The 17631-nt window shown below is 36.4% G+C and overlaps 1 protein-coding gene across 3 annotated transcripts in view; it reads left to right on the top strand.

Annotated features, from left to right (window-relative positions):
• The window catches only part of SEMA3E (semaphorin 3E), a 568411-nt gene that overhangs the window by 281722 nt on the left and 269058 nt on the right, over positions 1 to 17631 (top strand). For all 3 annotated transcript variants that reach the window (XM_079932521.1, XM_079932523.1, XM_079932522.1), the window contains one exon: positions 9458 to 9618. In XM_079932521.1, the coding sequence (XP_079788647.1) occupies positions 9523 to 9618 (96 nt within the window). In that variant the 5' untranslated portion in view covers positions 9458 to 9522. The remainder of the gene's footprint in view (positions 1 to 9457; positions 9619 to 17631) is intronic.

Raw genomic sequence — 17631 nt, 5'->3', positions numbered from 1 at the left:
GAAATGACATAATCCAGAAAAAGTGGCTTTTAAGATATTACTGTAAAATGAATGCTGTTTATACATGTCTCACATTAAGAAATAAGTAACAAATAACTAAATGAAATCAAAGCTTTATTATCACAGATAATTTCGTAGATTATATGAAAATATTTTGAAAGGAAGATGTTCAGATGATGATCAAACCTATAGCACACTATGATAATGCTGAGAGCACTTCGTTGGACTTCTAGGAACATGTGTCCTTTCACACCCCTCCTCTCGATAAGTTTTAAATGACTAACAGTATAGAAAACGTTACGGCATTTCACACATATTCTTGGCTTTGTTAACTTCTGCTCTGACTGAACGTTTAAAACATCTTGTAGAATACTTGTTATTTCGAATTTTGGAATTCTCGTAAACAAGTGTCCAGAAATCAACACAGAGTCAAGTTAAGAAGAGTAGGGTTGAAAGGTCAGTTTTGAGTGAGTCATTTTTCCCCTCCATGTGAAAGAAACTTTCTCATTGGCTAGTGTTCAATAAAAGCCTGACTATAAGTAAAAATTGACCTCCACAGTAGTGGCCTTGGGGAACTGCATGTTAAGCACAACATTTCTGATATTTTATAGTAGTGAGTAAATTATTAAAAAAATATTATGCCTCTTAATATAACTCCTAGTTAATCTGTGTATGAGAAAGGGTTGTGAATTTGGGAATCATGAGTGACTGGAAATAATTGTTAAAGCAAAACCAAATGAGTAAAAATGGATTCAATGGGGATCTTCAAAAATGGAGCTATCGGAAAAATCCAGAGGAAGTCTGAAGGGGATTGGAGTCTGAAGAGGCCAGTTGGGAAACATGCCCCTGAAGGCAGGGAGGATGGATGAGGAAAATGTCTGGATCAACCATGGTCTCCTTAGGGAGGAGAAAACATCTCACAAAGGCCTCTGGCTGTAAAACCACTGTCACTGCCCCAACGGTGGCACCTCCACTGTGGCCAAGGCTCCACCTTTCCTGACCCACGTAGGGCTCCCCAGCTGAACAGCTGTGCCTGGGAGTTTGTTGACACCCAGTTCAGCCTCCGGGAGACCAAGCATGTTCCTTGATTTATAACATTTTTTTTGGTGAGCTGTTAATGACAAACTGGTTAATTTCCCTGGATAATCAAGAGTTAACTCTACTTACTAAAGCAAAACTATAACACATTAAATATATGTTTCTAACATGGTTGAAGCACAAATTTCTACATTTAAGAGCCTCGCCTCCTTCATCTTTCAGCCATGATGGCACAAAACATAAAAACAGTTTAAACATTTCTTAAATTCAGGTGTTGACAAAGCACCTTTAATCCTGTGGAAAAATAGGCAATGGACATAAAGGGAAAAATGGCAAAAAGTGACAATAAGGTACTCTGAGATATAGGAAAGGATGCTTAACTTCATCCATAATAAGAAAATTAATTTGTATTCCCACAATCAGATCTGCAAAAATCCTAAATTTTAATAACATACTGTTCTCTTAGGTGATGTGCAACAGTCACTCTCACATGTAGTAGTAGAATATTAAACTGATATAATTCCTATGGAGGCACATTGGCAGTATCTGTAAAAAATTATGAACTCATGTTTCTTTAGGCCCAGTAATTCCACTCTAAAAATGTATATTACAGATATATTTTCACATATGTGAATTGGCATATATTCATGTATACACATTGTTAGCACTGTTTTTTAAACCATTTTTAAAAATTGAAGTGTAGTTAATTTACAGTGTTGCATTAGTTTCAGGTGTACAGCAAAGCGATTCAGTTATACATTTATATATATATTCTTTTTCATATTCTTTTCTATTATAGGTTATTACAAGATATTGCATGTAGTTCCCTGTGCTATATAGTAGGTCCTTGTTGTTTATGTTTTATATATAGTAGCTTGTATCTGCTAATCCCAAGTTCCTAATTTATCCCTCCTCCACCCACTTTCCCCTTTGGTAACATAAATTTGTTTTCTATGTCTGTGAGTCTTTCTCTTTTGTAAAGAAGTTCATTTATATCGTTTTTTTTAGATTCCACAGATAAGTGATATCATGTGTAGTGCTGTTTTTAATAGCAAAAATTTATAAGAATTCAGTGCCTGCCAATAGCTGATTCATAAAGTGGGATATCATGCAAACTGTATCCTCTCTGAGTTTTGGTACAGGAAGACTTTTAAAGTATATAAAGTGAAGAAAAGCAAAGTAAACAACAGAGCTTATATTACGATTCTTTTTATATACCAAAAGTTAGGAAAGTATTAAAGACCTATATACTTACCTTATTTGTTGTGTAGGTGTAAGAAACTCTGGAGGAATACCCAAGAAAGTAGACAGGGTTTGACCCTTCAGGGTGAAGGAGTGAGAACTCTACAGGGAGAGTGAGGCCAGATGGAAGGGAATCTATCATTGTAAATCTTTATATTCTTTCTGGTTCTGAACCATAAAAAATATTTTCTTAAAAAAAAAAAAAAAAGGTAAACCGGCCTGATTTTCTCCGGTATGTAAGCCTGAAAAAACTTACCTAAAATTGATGTACAGAAATAAAATGAAGAATGCCAAAATCTGATTTGTGTTATTTTTACATAATTACATTGATTTTTAGTATCCCTCTGAAACCCCAGATCTAGTACCTAATGCAGATTATCTCAGTATGCATTGAATGTTTCATCAAAATGAATTACAATCTGTTACCCCAATCCTAAACAGCTTACATTTTAAAAAAGACTTTTACTGTATTGTGTAAAATTTGATGGCTAGCTTTCTTCCACTTAATCTTTCAGGGCTCTGCCGTCACAGTGCACCATGCTTTACTACTATCATTCTCCTCACCTGCTTATAATATATATATATTTTTTTTCCCCATACCTTTTATTCAACTTTTGCCCCCTGCTGGCAATTATGCATATCAAAACCCATTGGTATTTTAAAAATAAATCCAGTCATGTACTTGCTCTTAAAACCTTTGAGGGCCTTTCCATTATATTTAGAATAACATGTCCTAGTTTACAAGGCCCCAAAGGAATGTTGAATGAAGGACACAGGGTGGTCCCAGGTCAGGGTCCCTCTGGCCTGCAGGCTCAGCTTCGGAAGCTGTTCACTTAGGACTTGCTCCTTTGGCCTCCACTGGAATAAAATGTAATTAAATATTTAGGAGGCAATCAAAAATTGTTAAATCATTGACTTTTATGGAGTAGCACTTTATATTCTATGATTTTGTTCAGTTCAATGATTTAAGTATGTGCACTCACACACATACAGTACATGCATAGACAGTACACGCATAGACAGTGATTCTGTGTAACCTTTGTCCCATGGTGCCCTTGTGTTCGTTCAGAGACCTGTAAGGCAGAATATCGTGTATAACACTGAATAATGATAATTTATATAAGATAGGAACATAAGGAATATTAAAATTCTGACACTATTATTTTCCTTGACCAAGGAAGTAAAAGGCTGTTTAATGCCTAGGCTATTCATGTGTACTTTTGAACTTTTTCTGCTTTTGTTGGAAGCAGTTTATGATTAAAAGTTGGAACACCACAATGCCTGTCGTGGACCTTTGACTTGTAAGAAAGATAGAAATCTAAAAGTTCAGAAAGTGCCTGAAAGGCTGGCCACAGTCCATTGCTGGAAAGACCAATTAGGAAGCCCTGTTTACACTTAAAAAAAAGTTAATTGCTTATTTCTTTACCACTCTGTTTCAACGTTATTACAAGCCATTAGTGAGTATTGATCAGGTCTGTCAAAATCATCAAAGCATGTAGTAAGAAACCTTTTCCTTTGGAATTGTTAAGAAGTTGAAGAAATTTCTAACCTTTATTTCTACATTTCATTTTCTTTAATAATGCTGACTTTGTGTGTGATTCAATATTTTATTGTTGAATTAACTTTAAGACATTGAATAAAAGAATTGATTTGGAAAATAATAAAAAGTTTAAAGTCCTGGGTCTCAGGAAGTCACTACTTTGCAGGTGACTGGTAGAAGTATGCATTCAAAAAAGGAAACACCCATCCCTAGGAGATCTATTTTTTGTTTGAGAGCTTAAAAATATGTACTCTGTCCTCCCCCATCTTGTACATGGATGTGTGGAATTTAATTATATTTTGACAAAGTGAGGAGAACTGTCTCTATAATATATTGATGTCAGTGAGTTTCAAAACTATTTCCCTTGCAGTTTTAAAAGAAAGACCATGAGAGGAAATGACTAAATCCTCTGAGTATGCCTTCATTGACAGCTGATAATTAGCAGGCAGCTTAGCAATAATAATTAGTTCCCCCTTGAGAAAATTTCCGGATGAACCCTGAGTTGGTGCATCCCAGTTTAGTCTTGTTTCTTTGTCCACTGCCTCCCCCCAAGTAATTCGTGTTGTTTTTAGAGTAGGAAGAACTCAAGATGAGCTTCCTCCGGTTTATGCAGTCAGCACTGTCCATTATTTGCACTGTGTTTTCTGGAGATTACCTGAGATTAGAGTTTCTTTGTTCCCTCTTCCTGTATGTTTTCTGATTCTTTCATCTAAGCAGCTTGCAGCAGTGCAGAGGGATAAATAGGTCAGCCATTGCTTGGTAAATACACCAAGTCCACGGACTATAATTTGGTGCTAAGACCACTATTATGACTTAAAATGCTGGCTCTAAAACTAAAATGAGGAAATATTCTTAAAGAAGGAGGGAAGCTTCCTGCTTGAGGTTTTTGTTTTGTTTTGTTTTGTTTGCCTAAGTATATACCAAAAAATGTTTCAAATCATTTTGAAACTCTATCACAAGTTATCTACAAACATTTCAGTTTTCTTAAAGTAAGATGTATAAAACTGAAAATGTCACCAATTAATAAAGCAACATGAACACGTCCGTAGTCATTTGAGACAGCTTTTTAAATACATACGATAGGTAATTAAAATTGATATTAACCTAAATTTTCCTTTTGATGTTCTTGCTGTTGAATTGTTTTGAATTATATCAATCACAGCTATTGAATATTGGGAAGACCTTCCGTTTTACTTTATTATTAATATCAAGCTCTGCAAAAATGTATTCAAGTTCAGAAACATCATAATCCCTTAATAGACTAGACTTAGTTGCTTCTATTGGGAGTTTTCTATATAAGGTTATGGAGTCACTGTTTATAAGGAGCAAGCTTTTAACAAGTCAAACAATCTTGATGCTCTTCATCTCTGGGGACCAGAATTGGGGATGACTAAGCTCTGAGAGTATACAGTGGTGATAAACACCCCATCTCACATGGATCATTAATAGCTAAGCTCTCCAGTCAACCTCTTATTCAAATTTTGGCACCAACAATGACCAAATAACCTTAGCTGTGCACTGAATCTCTTAAAAGCTCTCTTTTTGCAATTAGAAAACGGAGGTAGTTGTAGGTCTTACCTCGTGGAAGTGCCCATGATTAAATGAGATGTTTAGCCAAATATCTGGGCAACCCTGATCTAGTCAAGTTGAGACCTAAAATTGATCATCACATCAGGCAGTACTCTTAAGCAATTGATATAGTTTTTCTCCTGTATTATAGTGACTTTTAATTTGAATTTTAAGAAGCCTGGGGTCAATTTTGATACTCACTTTAACAGTGTATAGGATATTAGAGAATAACTTTCACTTAATAGCATTTATTCCAGCGTTCCCATCTTATTTTCTTCGTTTTTTATTTCCCTTCATTTTAGCACCCCTAGCAGTATATTTGTTTGTTCAACTGAATATATTTGTATGAGTCATCTCAGATCCTTTTTGGAAAGATGCAAGTTAAATAATCAAATAAATAAAAGTAGAAAATTAGAGTTAGTATTAAAGCATAAATACGCACAACCTTTAAAAAATGTTCCTCTGTGTCCATTATTCCAGGTATATGTCTAAAACACAAATATTTACGCATAATGGGTGCTTTTAACCTTTCCTGACTTAAAGTCGAGGATGTTGGAGAGTCACAGACAGTGGTTAGTACCTTGATTCTGAAATTTCCACGGAAGAGCCTGAACTTCTTAGGAATCAGTCGTTGGCATTATTCTGTTGGGCGGTGATGGTCAAAGTGGAGAGTTGCAGAAACATTCAATGCACAGCTCTCATATTGGGAACATGTTTAAAGAAAACTGCAGTCTGTTTATTGGATCTTATATTTAAAAAAATAAGTTAGGAATTATCCCAGGAAGTGTCTTCGTAAGTGAAATGAAATTTCTTAACTTACTACCTAAGACATGTACGTGATATTCAATTTTATGTATCCAAACATACCTCGGCAGCAACTTCCTCTGAGGTGATATGAATGAATCAAAATAAATTAGCTCCAAAATTCCTGATAACCTAAAAGTATTCCCTGACCCTGTAATCATTTAAATATATGAAAAGTAATAAATGAATATTTTAACTACTTCCTTTCAGGCAAGCTTAAATAAGGGTCGTGGGATATGTAGACTTGTTCATTGATCACTCCCTCCATTTGTTAAGATTCCAAAAAATATAGATGCAGCACTGTACTTTGAAAGGCTGTAAAATATCTGTGGTTGGGTTTATTTTTTTTAGCAATGTTTTATCACCTCCATTTCAAAAATGCAATTTAGTCAAAGAATTAATCATTTTGAGTGTACAAGGGTGATTAACATGTGAGGAAACCAATCTAAAGAGGTTAAGTGGTTGTTCATAGTTACTCAGGTAATTAATGGCGAAGCCAAGACCAGAACCTGGCTCTTCAGATTCTCAGCCTACAGGACTTTCATTATGGCATATACATCTGTTGTACTTTAATTCTCATTTTTGTTTTTTTTTGTAATTTGAGTGATTTTTCATTGTAATAGTATATAGCTGTAGGCTGGTCATTTATTCTCTGGGCACCTGAGTTTCTTCATAAGTAAAATAAAGGACAGTGGTAATTCAGACGGTTACACTGTGGTTGTTTACTGTGGTGGAAAAAAAATTGATACATGTAAAGGCTGTAAGAAATGAACAGTTTAAAAATTTGCATTTGTTGAAATTTTTCCCTTTGCATTTTCCAGTCTACATCTCCACAGGAACATGAGTTCATCTTTGTGGTCTCATGGGATCGACTTCATCATAGTGATGGGAAGATGGGTCAGAATAAAATTTGATTAGAAGAAAATAAGACTGATGGGCCAGTAGTTAGTCTCTATTACTGACAAAGAAACAGGAACGATGACCTTTACACTATAAAAATTATAGTAAACATAGTATGCATTGCAGAAGTTGGCAAGTCATAAAAACAAGTAGAAGTTTTGATGTCTGTATCTCTATTTATATACAGAGGTAATGAAGTCCTAATGACTCATTGGGAAAAAGCAAGGTCATTCCATCCCTAGATGGAATTCATTTATGGAGTGCCTCCTTTACTGGTTGAGCTGCCTCTCTTTCCAATTCATACTTTTAAAAATTGGCACTGACTACTCCACTGTGGCAGCACTTTAGGGTAGCGCCCTCATGTTTCATTCCTTTCCTGGCTTTCTCTCATTTTCCAGCCAACTTATTCTTCTAAGCTTTGTACAGTACTGTGTTTGGTAAGTCTGTAGTTTAGAGACCTGCTAATTCTAGCTAGTGTATAACCATTCTTTGAACAGTTGAATCTTTTCAGATAATGATTTCACCATGCATAAAGCTTGAGGAATTATAGCAACATACTAGAATAACTGGGGAGCCTTTTCTGGAAAATACTCCACTTAGCAGCCCTGTTGTAAAACCATAAGTGAATACATGTGAAGACAAAGTGCAATGGCAGTGGAGAGCTCTGATTTATATTTTTGTTATAGTATTGAATCCCTAAAATACACATCTGTTTGTGAATGCCTATTTAGGAAGGAAAACAGTGTCATTCTACCTTGACAAAATTACTGAGTGGGAAAAATTTGTCTTCCAGGATTCAAGAACGCCTAATCTCTCAAATTCCTATTTTCATCTTCCCTAAATAAAGCACCTTATTATTATTTCCATCTGTCCCTCAAAACTTTAAGTTCTTTGTTTAGGTGAATGGTCAAATGATTCAGTATCACAAGTTTTACCTTTATAAATGATAATTTGATGTTAGCAAAATTGGTTGTTTTAACTAAAGGTTTAAAGTTAGCCCCATTCCACAAAACTTTGGACATCAACAGTTTCAGAGTAGACAAATAGAAGTTAATACATTCATAATAGAGGGGAAAAGATACTTCATTTCTCTTTTCTCAGAAATAGGCAGTGTAAGAGTGGACAAAGTGCTATCGATTTTCATATTTCATACTGCTGTCTGGGTTTGAGTGTTCTGGTTACCAGTATTTCACCTTCTTTGTCAGATGCATTAGGAGCTGACCTTTGGGAAATGAAGTTATCTTCTAACTTGTCAATATTTCCAAGGAGCCTCTTTAAGAAATCTTCAACATGCAGGGTTTCGTATTAATTCTCTCTCATCCTCAAAGGCTCTCACATTATCATTTACCAACCTTAAGTAGTGAACTGCCATATGCAATTAAATAGCTTCAAGAAACAAACAAATACACACATATGAGAGGTTTGCCAGATTCTGGCTTTCTAAAATTAAATGTATGTTAACTAAAACAAATAATTTGTAATTTCTGAAGTAGGGGTGAATGCATAAACACCAGCCCAAATCACAGTGGTGGAAAGTAGATCCCCATCAGTTTTAACAGTCATTCCCACTGTACTGAATACATTAACAACACTGATAGTTTCCATTCTTGGACAATTTGATTTTGGACATGACTTTCAAAACCAGTTTCAAGTGGAAACATTTTTTCTGAGTTGTTGTTCATCTGGAATTAACTGGACTTGCTTTGGGAATATTTATTGTAGAATTGGGATTTTTGTTATACATAGAAAAGTAAATATAAAAGTCATAATGGAATGACTTTTCCGTGTAGCACTTTACATTAAAGTTTGTGAAAAATAATTCTTTCTGTATTTAAAAACGTAGGATATTTACCTTACCTATTAAGTTGAATCAAAGCTTTTCAATCAGTAAACTTATAAAAGATGTTAATTTGTGCATATCACAACTTATTTCCATTGTAGTTTTTTTTACACACTGAACAAATATTTAAAAATTTTTTTCCAGTGTTATTGAATTATAGTTGATGTATAATGTTGTATTAGTGTAAGGTTACAACATATTGATTTGATATATGTACATATCAAGAAATGCTTACCACAATAAGTTTAGTTAATATCCATCACCTGACATAGAATATTTTTCTGTTGATTCAAACTTTTAAGATCTACTATCTTAGCAATTTTCAAATACACAATTAAGTATTGTTGATGCACTATATATTTTTAATCTTTTTGAGTAATAAATTTTAAAGACTTTGTATTTATGATAAAATGAATGTTAATTGCACAGTATTAATAGGTATGAAAATAGAGCCATGAGAAGAGTGTTATAAAGGTATTTATATTTTCTCTTGTGTTTAGTGTACATTTTGTTTTGTATTTCAGAGCTCTTGGATCTAAACAGAACGTCAGTCTTCCATAGCCCTTTTGGATTTCTTGATCTCCAGACAATGCTGCTGGATGAATATCAAGAGAGACTCTTCGTGGGAGGCAAGGATCTTGTGTATTCCCTCAGCTTAGAACACATCGGCAGTGACTATAGAGAGGTATGGAAACAGCAAACTATATTTCAGGAGAGAAAGAAAAGGAGTCAGGGAGATAGCTTCTTGCGTGGGTTTTACTTGGACTAGATTTTTCACTGTCTTGGCCATTTCACATTCTGAGTGATAATATTATTGAAATAAAATATTCATTAAAATCATTTTGAGAAAAAGTTACAGATGATGGAGAATGAACTTTTCTAGCACCCTACAGATCTCTGTGTCCCCAGAAGACTTCTGATTGGTGCACTCGACGTTTCTCTTGCCTGATGGCCCTTGTCACCACACCCACTGTCCTGACACCTGGGTTTGGAATATGCTGATGTAAAGTACCTTTAGGCCTTATTACTCCAGAAATCCCATCCTGAAGAATTACGGATGTGTGAACTCAGTATAGCTAACTCATGTATTTCTGTTGGTAAGGTCACTAATTCAGGTGGATGCTTTTTAAACCTGAAGGATTAAACTATTAAAATAGGAGAGCACCCAACTTTTCTGAGAAAGATTAACTGTAAGAAGAAAAATGGTTCTTATAATCTATGCTTATAGAGTTGAATTGAGGTAATATGTTTCCAGAAATATTGATATATCAACCTTATATAAAACATGCAGAAATATTTATAGACCATAGGATATTTTTGGCATAAATGTATTACATAATACATTTTCTTTATAATTTACTTATTTATTTTTATGTTTGTCGAAATGTATGATGTCCATATTTTTTAAAGGCATTTTTAAAAAAATGTATCATAAAAAGCAGCATACCTTCATCCCTGACAGTTCCTCATCTCCAGAGGAAATCATGTAAAACTCTCATTTCTTCTGGTTCTTACCTCCATATGTCTAAATAGCATTTGTGTACTGTTCTTCCTTGGTATTGTTAATTTTAGATAATATCTGTTGACTTTCTGTAAAGGAAGATGAGGATTTTAGCTTTCTTTTCTTGCAGTACCGTAGCTAAAATATCTGCACTATTTCACCAGCAACCCCTACTCATCTGCCTGGTCATCTTCCCAATAGAGCTGTACCACAACTTTCAGCTAAGTAATAACTATTTACATTATTATAATTGGGAAAATGGATCACACTTCTTCCCGCCACCCCAGATGAAATATTTCCTCTTTGTTTCATTTGCTTAGATTACTTTTACTCATTTTTCACCAAACTTTCTACCAGAGTTCTTATACTCCTTTTAATATTGTAAACCGTATGGCTTTCCAAATCAGTTTTTGGTTTTTAAATGAGATGCGTCCTTCCTGATTCTCTTGTCAGCCCAGAGTTGAATGCTGGAGCATCCCCTCAACCTCCCACTTGTGTGATATTCTTTCGTAGTTTAGTCTGACATTTTACTGAAACACACCTTCAATTAGCTTGCTGAAGGAAGATCCAAAGTAAACTTTTGAGGTATTTTTAATGTTTAAAAATAATATTTTTCAGACTCCACACAGAATTGGTAGATGCATGTAAAATTCTAGACTGAAAATCATTTGCTCTAGAATTTTGAGGATAGTGTTCCATTGTTTTCAGACTTCGAGTATAGCTGCAGAGAAGTGCAATAATTTCAAAATTTTATTTATAAGCTGTTCTAATTTCAAAATTTTATTTATAAGCTGTTTCCTTTCTAATTTCAAAATTTTATTTATAAGCTGTTTCCTACCACTGTGTTCCCCTAATCCTGTCCTCATGCCCTTCTATGTTTTAACATTTTCTCAAATTTTCTTTAAGATTTGATCTGTTTTTCATTCACTGTGTTGAGACACAGAGGGCCTTCTGCAGGGGAAAGCCTTGGCCTTCAGCTCTGGAAAATGTTATTATTTCTTTGATGTTTTCCCTTCTTTTCCATTTTCCTCCTGACTCTCTTTCTGGGACTTCTATAAGGCAGAGTTTTGTTCTCAATTGTCTGGCCTGCTGTTTATTATACAGACATTGAACGATTTCTCCTGATTTCACCCACACCCACCCCTTTTCCCATTTTCAGAAGAGCCCTAGACTTCTAATTCCTGAGAATTTTTCAAGTTCTTTTTCATGAATCAGCTTGTTTATTGGCTCCCTTCACCTTGCAGGCATTTAGATTTCAGCTTTTCTCATGTGGAAAGCCAGTCAACACCTGTCCATACGTTGTAGAACTTCCAAAATGTTGCTCATATTTCTTTGGCATCTCCACTCAAGTTCTATTTGTCCTTTTTGCATTATGTCCTTTGGCTACTATTTTAGTTGCAGGATGAAGTGGAGACACATAATGTGTTAAACTCTTTCCTTTTTTTTTTCTATCACCCTTAATTTTATTTTCTCTGCAGTTCTCAAAAGAGATGATTGCTCTCTCTCTCAATGTCTATCTAAAATATATATTATAAAATTGTATATTTATATATATAAAACATAAATATGGAATATTTGTATTATACACACACATCATTTTTGGGGATTTTTTAATTGAAGTATTGTTGATTTCCAATGTTTCAGATGTACAGCAAAGTGATTCAGTTATGTATATATGTGTATACATATATTCTTTTTCAGATTCTTTTCCATTATAGGTTATTACAAGATACTGAATATAGTTCCCTCTGCTATACAGTAGGACTTTGTTGTTTGTCAACTTAATATATAGTAGTTTATATCTGCTAATCCCAAACTCCTAATTTATCTCTCCCCCCACTGCCTGTCCCCTCTGGTAACCATAAGTTTGTTTTCTATGTCTGTGAGTCTATTTCTGTTTTGTAAATAAGTTTATTTGTGTCATATTTTAGTTTCCACATATAAGCGATATCATATGCTATTTGTCTTTCTCTGTCTGACTTCACTTAGTATAATAATCTCTAGGTCCATCCATGTTGCTACAAATGACATTATTTCATGAGTAATATTCCATTGTATATATATACTACATCATCTTTATCCATTCATCTGTTGATAGACATTTAGGTTGTTTCCATGTCTTGGCTATTGTAAATAGTGCTGATGTGAACATTGGGGGGCATATATCTTTTCGAATTGGAGTTTTCGTCTTTTCCAGGTATACACACATAAATCTTTAAGACCATCAAGGACCTCCTTCTTCCAGACAAATTCAATGGATTTTCCTCTCCCTTTTTTGGATGGTCATTTTCCTCCTAACTGTGGTGTTCACCACGTGGCCCCCTTCTTTTTCTCTCGGGTAGATCATCTGCACACTCCAGTTCTTTGAAGGAATAGCTAAGCTAGGGGTGGTTAGAATGGGGGCCATGGAATAATCTCTGTTATGGGATGATTTCCTCCCCACCCCCAGCCCCTAATTCATATGTTGAAGCCCTAACTCCCAGTCCTGAGAATGTGACTTTAAAGATGTGATTAAGTTAAAATGAGGCAATTAGGGTGGGCCTAATCCAGTCTGACTGGTGTTCTTATAAAAAGAGGAAATTTGGATACATGAAAGAGACATCAGGGATATGTACCCATAGAGGGAAGGCCATGTGCGGACACAGTGAGAAGGCAGCCATCTGCAGGCCAAGGAGAGGCCTCAGAAGAAACCAGAGGTGCCAACACCTTGAACTTGGACTTCTAGCCTCCAGAACTATGAGAAAAGAAATTTCTGTTATTTAAGCCACCCAGTCTGTAACATCTTGTTATAGCAGCCATAGCAAACTAATAAAATCTCCCTATTAACATTATAAGTATATGAATATGGAAAGATCCTTCAAGGGATCCGACACCCAGAAGATTAAGAATCTTTGCATTAAGGAAGTAGTTCTTAAATTGCTGTCCTTCGATCTGGATCCTGTAACTCTCATGGAGCGGGTCCCTGAAATCCACATTTATGACACGCTTTCTAGATGACTTTTATGTACACAAAATCTCATAACAGTTTTCCTGAGCCCTCATTTCCTATGTGGAACTAAGGCCAGGAGTTAGCAGCTTCCCACTTTAATGTGATTCTGCTTTAGAGTAGGGGAAATTGAATAACCTACTTATCCTTGATTGTTTTGGCCTAATTGTACCCTGAGGCCTTTAATGCTAGAAAGACTGCTGTAATGGAGGAAATGACCTGTGAAGACTATATAAGGATAAGAAAGCTGGAGAGTGATGAGTATTTATGAACTGCATCTTAGGGAGCTAAATAGAATAGTAGCTGGCTGTTGAAGCTTCAGGGTTCCATCCAGCAAGGATGTCAAGGAAAGTAGCTATACAAATTATTAAATTGAATAACTTTGCTGCATTCAAGGGTAAATCCTTGTTTTGTGGGGCCTGAAGTATATACAGTTTGCTGGGCCACTTCAGGAAATATAATTCAAACTTAAATTTCAAAATTGCTAACGCCCCTCCCAGGGCCACAGAAGGGCTGGGTACTCGTGAGGAATTCTGAGAGGTAAGCTACATTAACTCTGAGGTGACTTCACCCCACCTGCATTTGTTATTTTGTACTTTTCTTGCCTATTTCCACAGAATGATTAGCAATAAAACTCCACATAGACGTTCTGCATTTATTTTCAGTAACAGCAGAGTTAGACAAGGTCTACTTCATAGACAGTCTGTTTAAAAAAAGTAGACTTAAGAATGAGAGGGCTCCCCTGGTGGCACAGTGGTTGAGAGTCGGCCTGCTGATGCAGGGGACACGGGTTCGTGCCCCCGTCCGGGAAGATCCCGCGTGGCGCAGAGCAGCTGGGCCCGTGAGCCATGGCCGCTGAGCCTGCGTGTCCGGAGCCTGTGCTCCACAGTGGGGGAGGCCGCAGCAGTGGGAGGCCCGCGTAGCGGGGAAAAAAAAAAAGAATGAGAGTTGGTGCCTCAGTGCTGTCCAGGCTCTGAAGATGTGATGTTTCTGCTTCTTGGCCAAGTTCTCCTCCTGTCTTTCCTGGACCTTACTCCTTCAATGATTTACCTGTTATTATATCTTTAATCTCTCCTGCTTTATCTTTGGGTTTCTTAACCTCAATACTGTTAACATTTGGAATAAGTCTAGGTTGGAGCAGAGAGTGTCCTGTGCCATTGTAGGATGTTTAGCTGTATCCCTGGCTTCTATCCAATACACTCCAGTAGAATGCTGCCCCTGCGTCATGATAATCAAAAAGTCTCCAGACACTGTCAGATACCCCCCGGGAGGCAGAATTACCTCAGGTCAGACCACTGTGTCTAGCCCATCATTTTATAAGCAGGATACAGACCTCTCATTTAAAAAGTCCCACCATAAACATATATCTACTTGGTGCTACCACATCCCTGCTTCTTCCCCTGGGATCAGTCACCTTGGAAGAGTAGCCAAAGCCCATTTTCCCCACTTTCTCACTTTCCATTTATTTCTTAGTTTTTAATATCTTTTAAAATGTAATATGTGGGGCTTCCCTGGTGGCGCAGTGGTTGAGAGTCTGCCTGCGGATGCAGGGGACACGGGTTCATGCCCTGGTCTGGGAAGATCCTACATGCCGCGGAGTGTCTGGGCCCATGAGCCATGGCCGCTGAGCCTGCGCGTCCGGAGCCTGTGCTCCGCAACGAGAGAGGCCACGACAGTGAGAGGCCCGCGTACCGCAAAAAAAAAAAAAAAAAGCTATCCATGTTTAAATTGGCTTTTTGGCTTTCTTTTTTTGGCCGCACTGCATGGCATGCAGAACTTCCCCAATCAGGGATCATACCCATACCCCCTGCATGGGAAGCACGGAGTCTTAACTGCTGGACCACTGGGAAAGTAAAAAATCTTCTTCATTAAATTTCCTTTCAGTCACTACTTAATTTTAAAATTATCATTCTGTATTGAGGAAGAACTTCCAATCTAGATCATCTGAAAAGGAATGTACCTGTTTCTTCTCATATTCTCCACCCCCAATTTATTTATACTTAGTGCAATATCAAGATGTGGCCAAAAGAGATAATGAAAGTTTATTATGTTATTATTAAATTCTCTAGTTAGCAGCTGTACACTCAGCAATATTAAATGTTTTTTGTTTTTGTTTTTTGCGGTACACGGGCTTCTCACTGCTGTGGCCTCTCCCATTGCGGAGCACAGGCTCCCGACACGCAGGCTCAGCGGCCATGGCTCACGGGCCCAGCCGCTCCGCGGCATATGGGATCTTCCCGGACCGGGGCACGAACCTGTGTTCCCTGCATCGGCAGGCGGACTCTCAACCACTGCGCCACCAGAGAAGCCCTAAATGTTATTTTTACATGATGCATAGTTATTTGAACTTCAGTCTGGTGAAATGTAATTTGAGTTAAATCTAAGGGGATTTAAATATATGCATGCAAAATTAATGAGTTACGTTTTTTTAGCGTTAAACATGTAATTCAGAAGAAACTATGTATGTTAAAAATATGATCAAGAAAGGGAAGCAAAGGAATAAATACAAAACATCCTGGTATATTGCTAGCATTTAAGGAGCATTTAAGAGTAAAATTTACACAATTATTGAGTAATTCAAGCAATTCTTAAAAAGAGGATTTAAAAAAACTTTTCCTGTGACTCTAAAATATTTCAATAATATATGATATTATTTCATAATGGTAAATAATAATATTAATTAGTAAACCAAAACTAGTAATGAGTTAAAAATCCCTCTAGATATTACACAAAGTAAAGTTTTTTCATATAGCACCTAACAATTATTGAAAACATTTTTGTGCTGTTTTCCATATTCCATGAGAAAAATTTATTTCCTAATTCATATTTATCAGGTTTATTTGTATTACTATAAAGAAGCATCAGCCATGGTACCTTTATTTGTGTTTCTTTATTGGTTTAAAGTTTGTCTTCATTCTTTCTGATCAACATTTCATTTCTAGAATGAGATATAATGGATCAACAGCTACATTTTTTTTTTTTGATATTTGACAGAAAGAGCCAACAGATTATTTTTTTGTTTTATTTTAACTTATTTCCATTTGCAGATATTATAAGACCTTTTGAAAAGTAGCAGAATGTAATAGCAAAGAACACGTTTTATAGCCAGATTGCCTGAACTCCCGTATCTGGTCCAGCACTTAGGCGATGAGTGATCTTGGTCAGCTTATTCCATAGCTCTATTTCTCAGTTTTCTCATCTGTAAAAGAGAGATAATCATAGTATTTATCTCACAGCTTTCATAAGACAGTTTATTGACTTATTAGTTGCCTAGGCCAGTGCCTGAAACATAGTAAGTATTATCCAAATATTTGCTATCATGGTTATTATCTAAACAAGACATAGAATCAGCGCATGATTCCTATGTGCTGCCATTTCTAACTGAGGTAGGAGAGTACTGCATATTTTTAGAGATGATTCAACTAAGTTCTAGAAACAGTCATGGAGATACGAAGTATGCAGAGATGAATAAAACGGTCCCTACCCTAAAATATTTCTAATGCAATGGAGAAGATACATACATACACATCTGTCACAGGTAGCACAGTTTGAATAGAACTATAACAAAGGCCCAAGTAAAATGCTAAGAAAGTATACAGAAGCTGGGAGTTGAGGTTTCCTGGAGGAGATATAATTTAAAATTGGACTTTGAATCGTAGTTGGAATTTTGATTCACACAGATAGGTAGTGGGAACAGAGAGAGTACAGGGAAGACGGTCAGACATTTTAGAGCACTTTGAAGTAATGACTTGGCTGAAGTAGATAGGTGAGGTGGGGGCGTGAGGGTATCAACAGGGTAGAATGAGAGTTAAGGATGGAAATGGGGTTTAGACCAGATCCTGAAGAATACTGACTGCTGTGCTGTTGAAACTGAATCTTCTAGGCAGTGCAGGAGCCAGTGGGAGAGTCTGAATACGTGTAAAACACAATCAGAATGGTAGTTCAGCATGATTGCTTTAGCAGCAGCATGTTGGGTGAATGGAAGGAAGAGGAGAATAGGGCCATGAGGCCAGTAAGTAGCAGTTAGAACATAAAACCAGGTTCACTTGTCTTAGAAGCCTAAGGTCTTTGCACCATGTCACTGTTGAGAACCAGGCTGCTGCTCTGGTGTGAACTCCGTGTCTCCCAAGGTGGTCTTCAATGTACTGTTAGTTCTGCCTTTTGTCATGAGGTGCTTCTTTCCTCTTGCTTCTTATTCCCTTTGCATGACT

The sequence above is a fragment of the Stenella coeruleoalba genome, assembly GCF_951394435.1.
Source record: "Stenella coeruleoalba genome assembly, chromosome: 9".
In the NCBI taxonomy this organism is placed as follows: Eukaryota; Metazoa; Chordata; class Mammalia; order Artiodactyla; family Delphinidae; genus Stenella; species Stenella coeruleoalba.
This window is presented reverse-complemented; position numbering and strand designations above follow the sequence as displayed.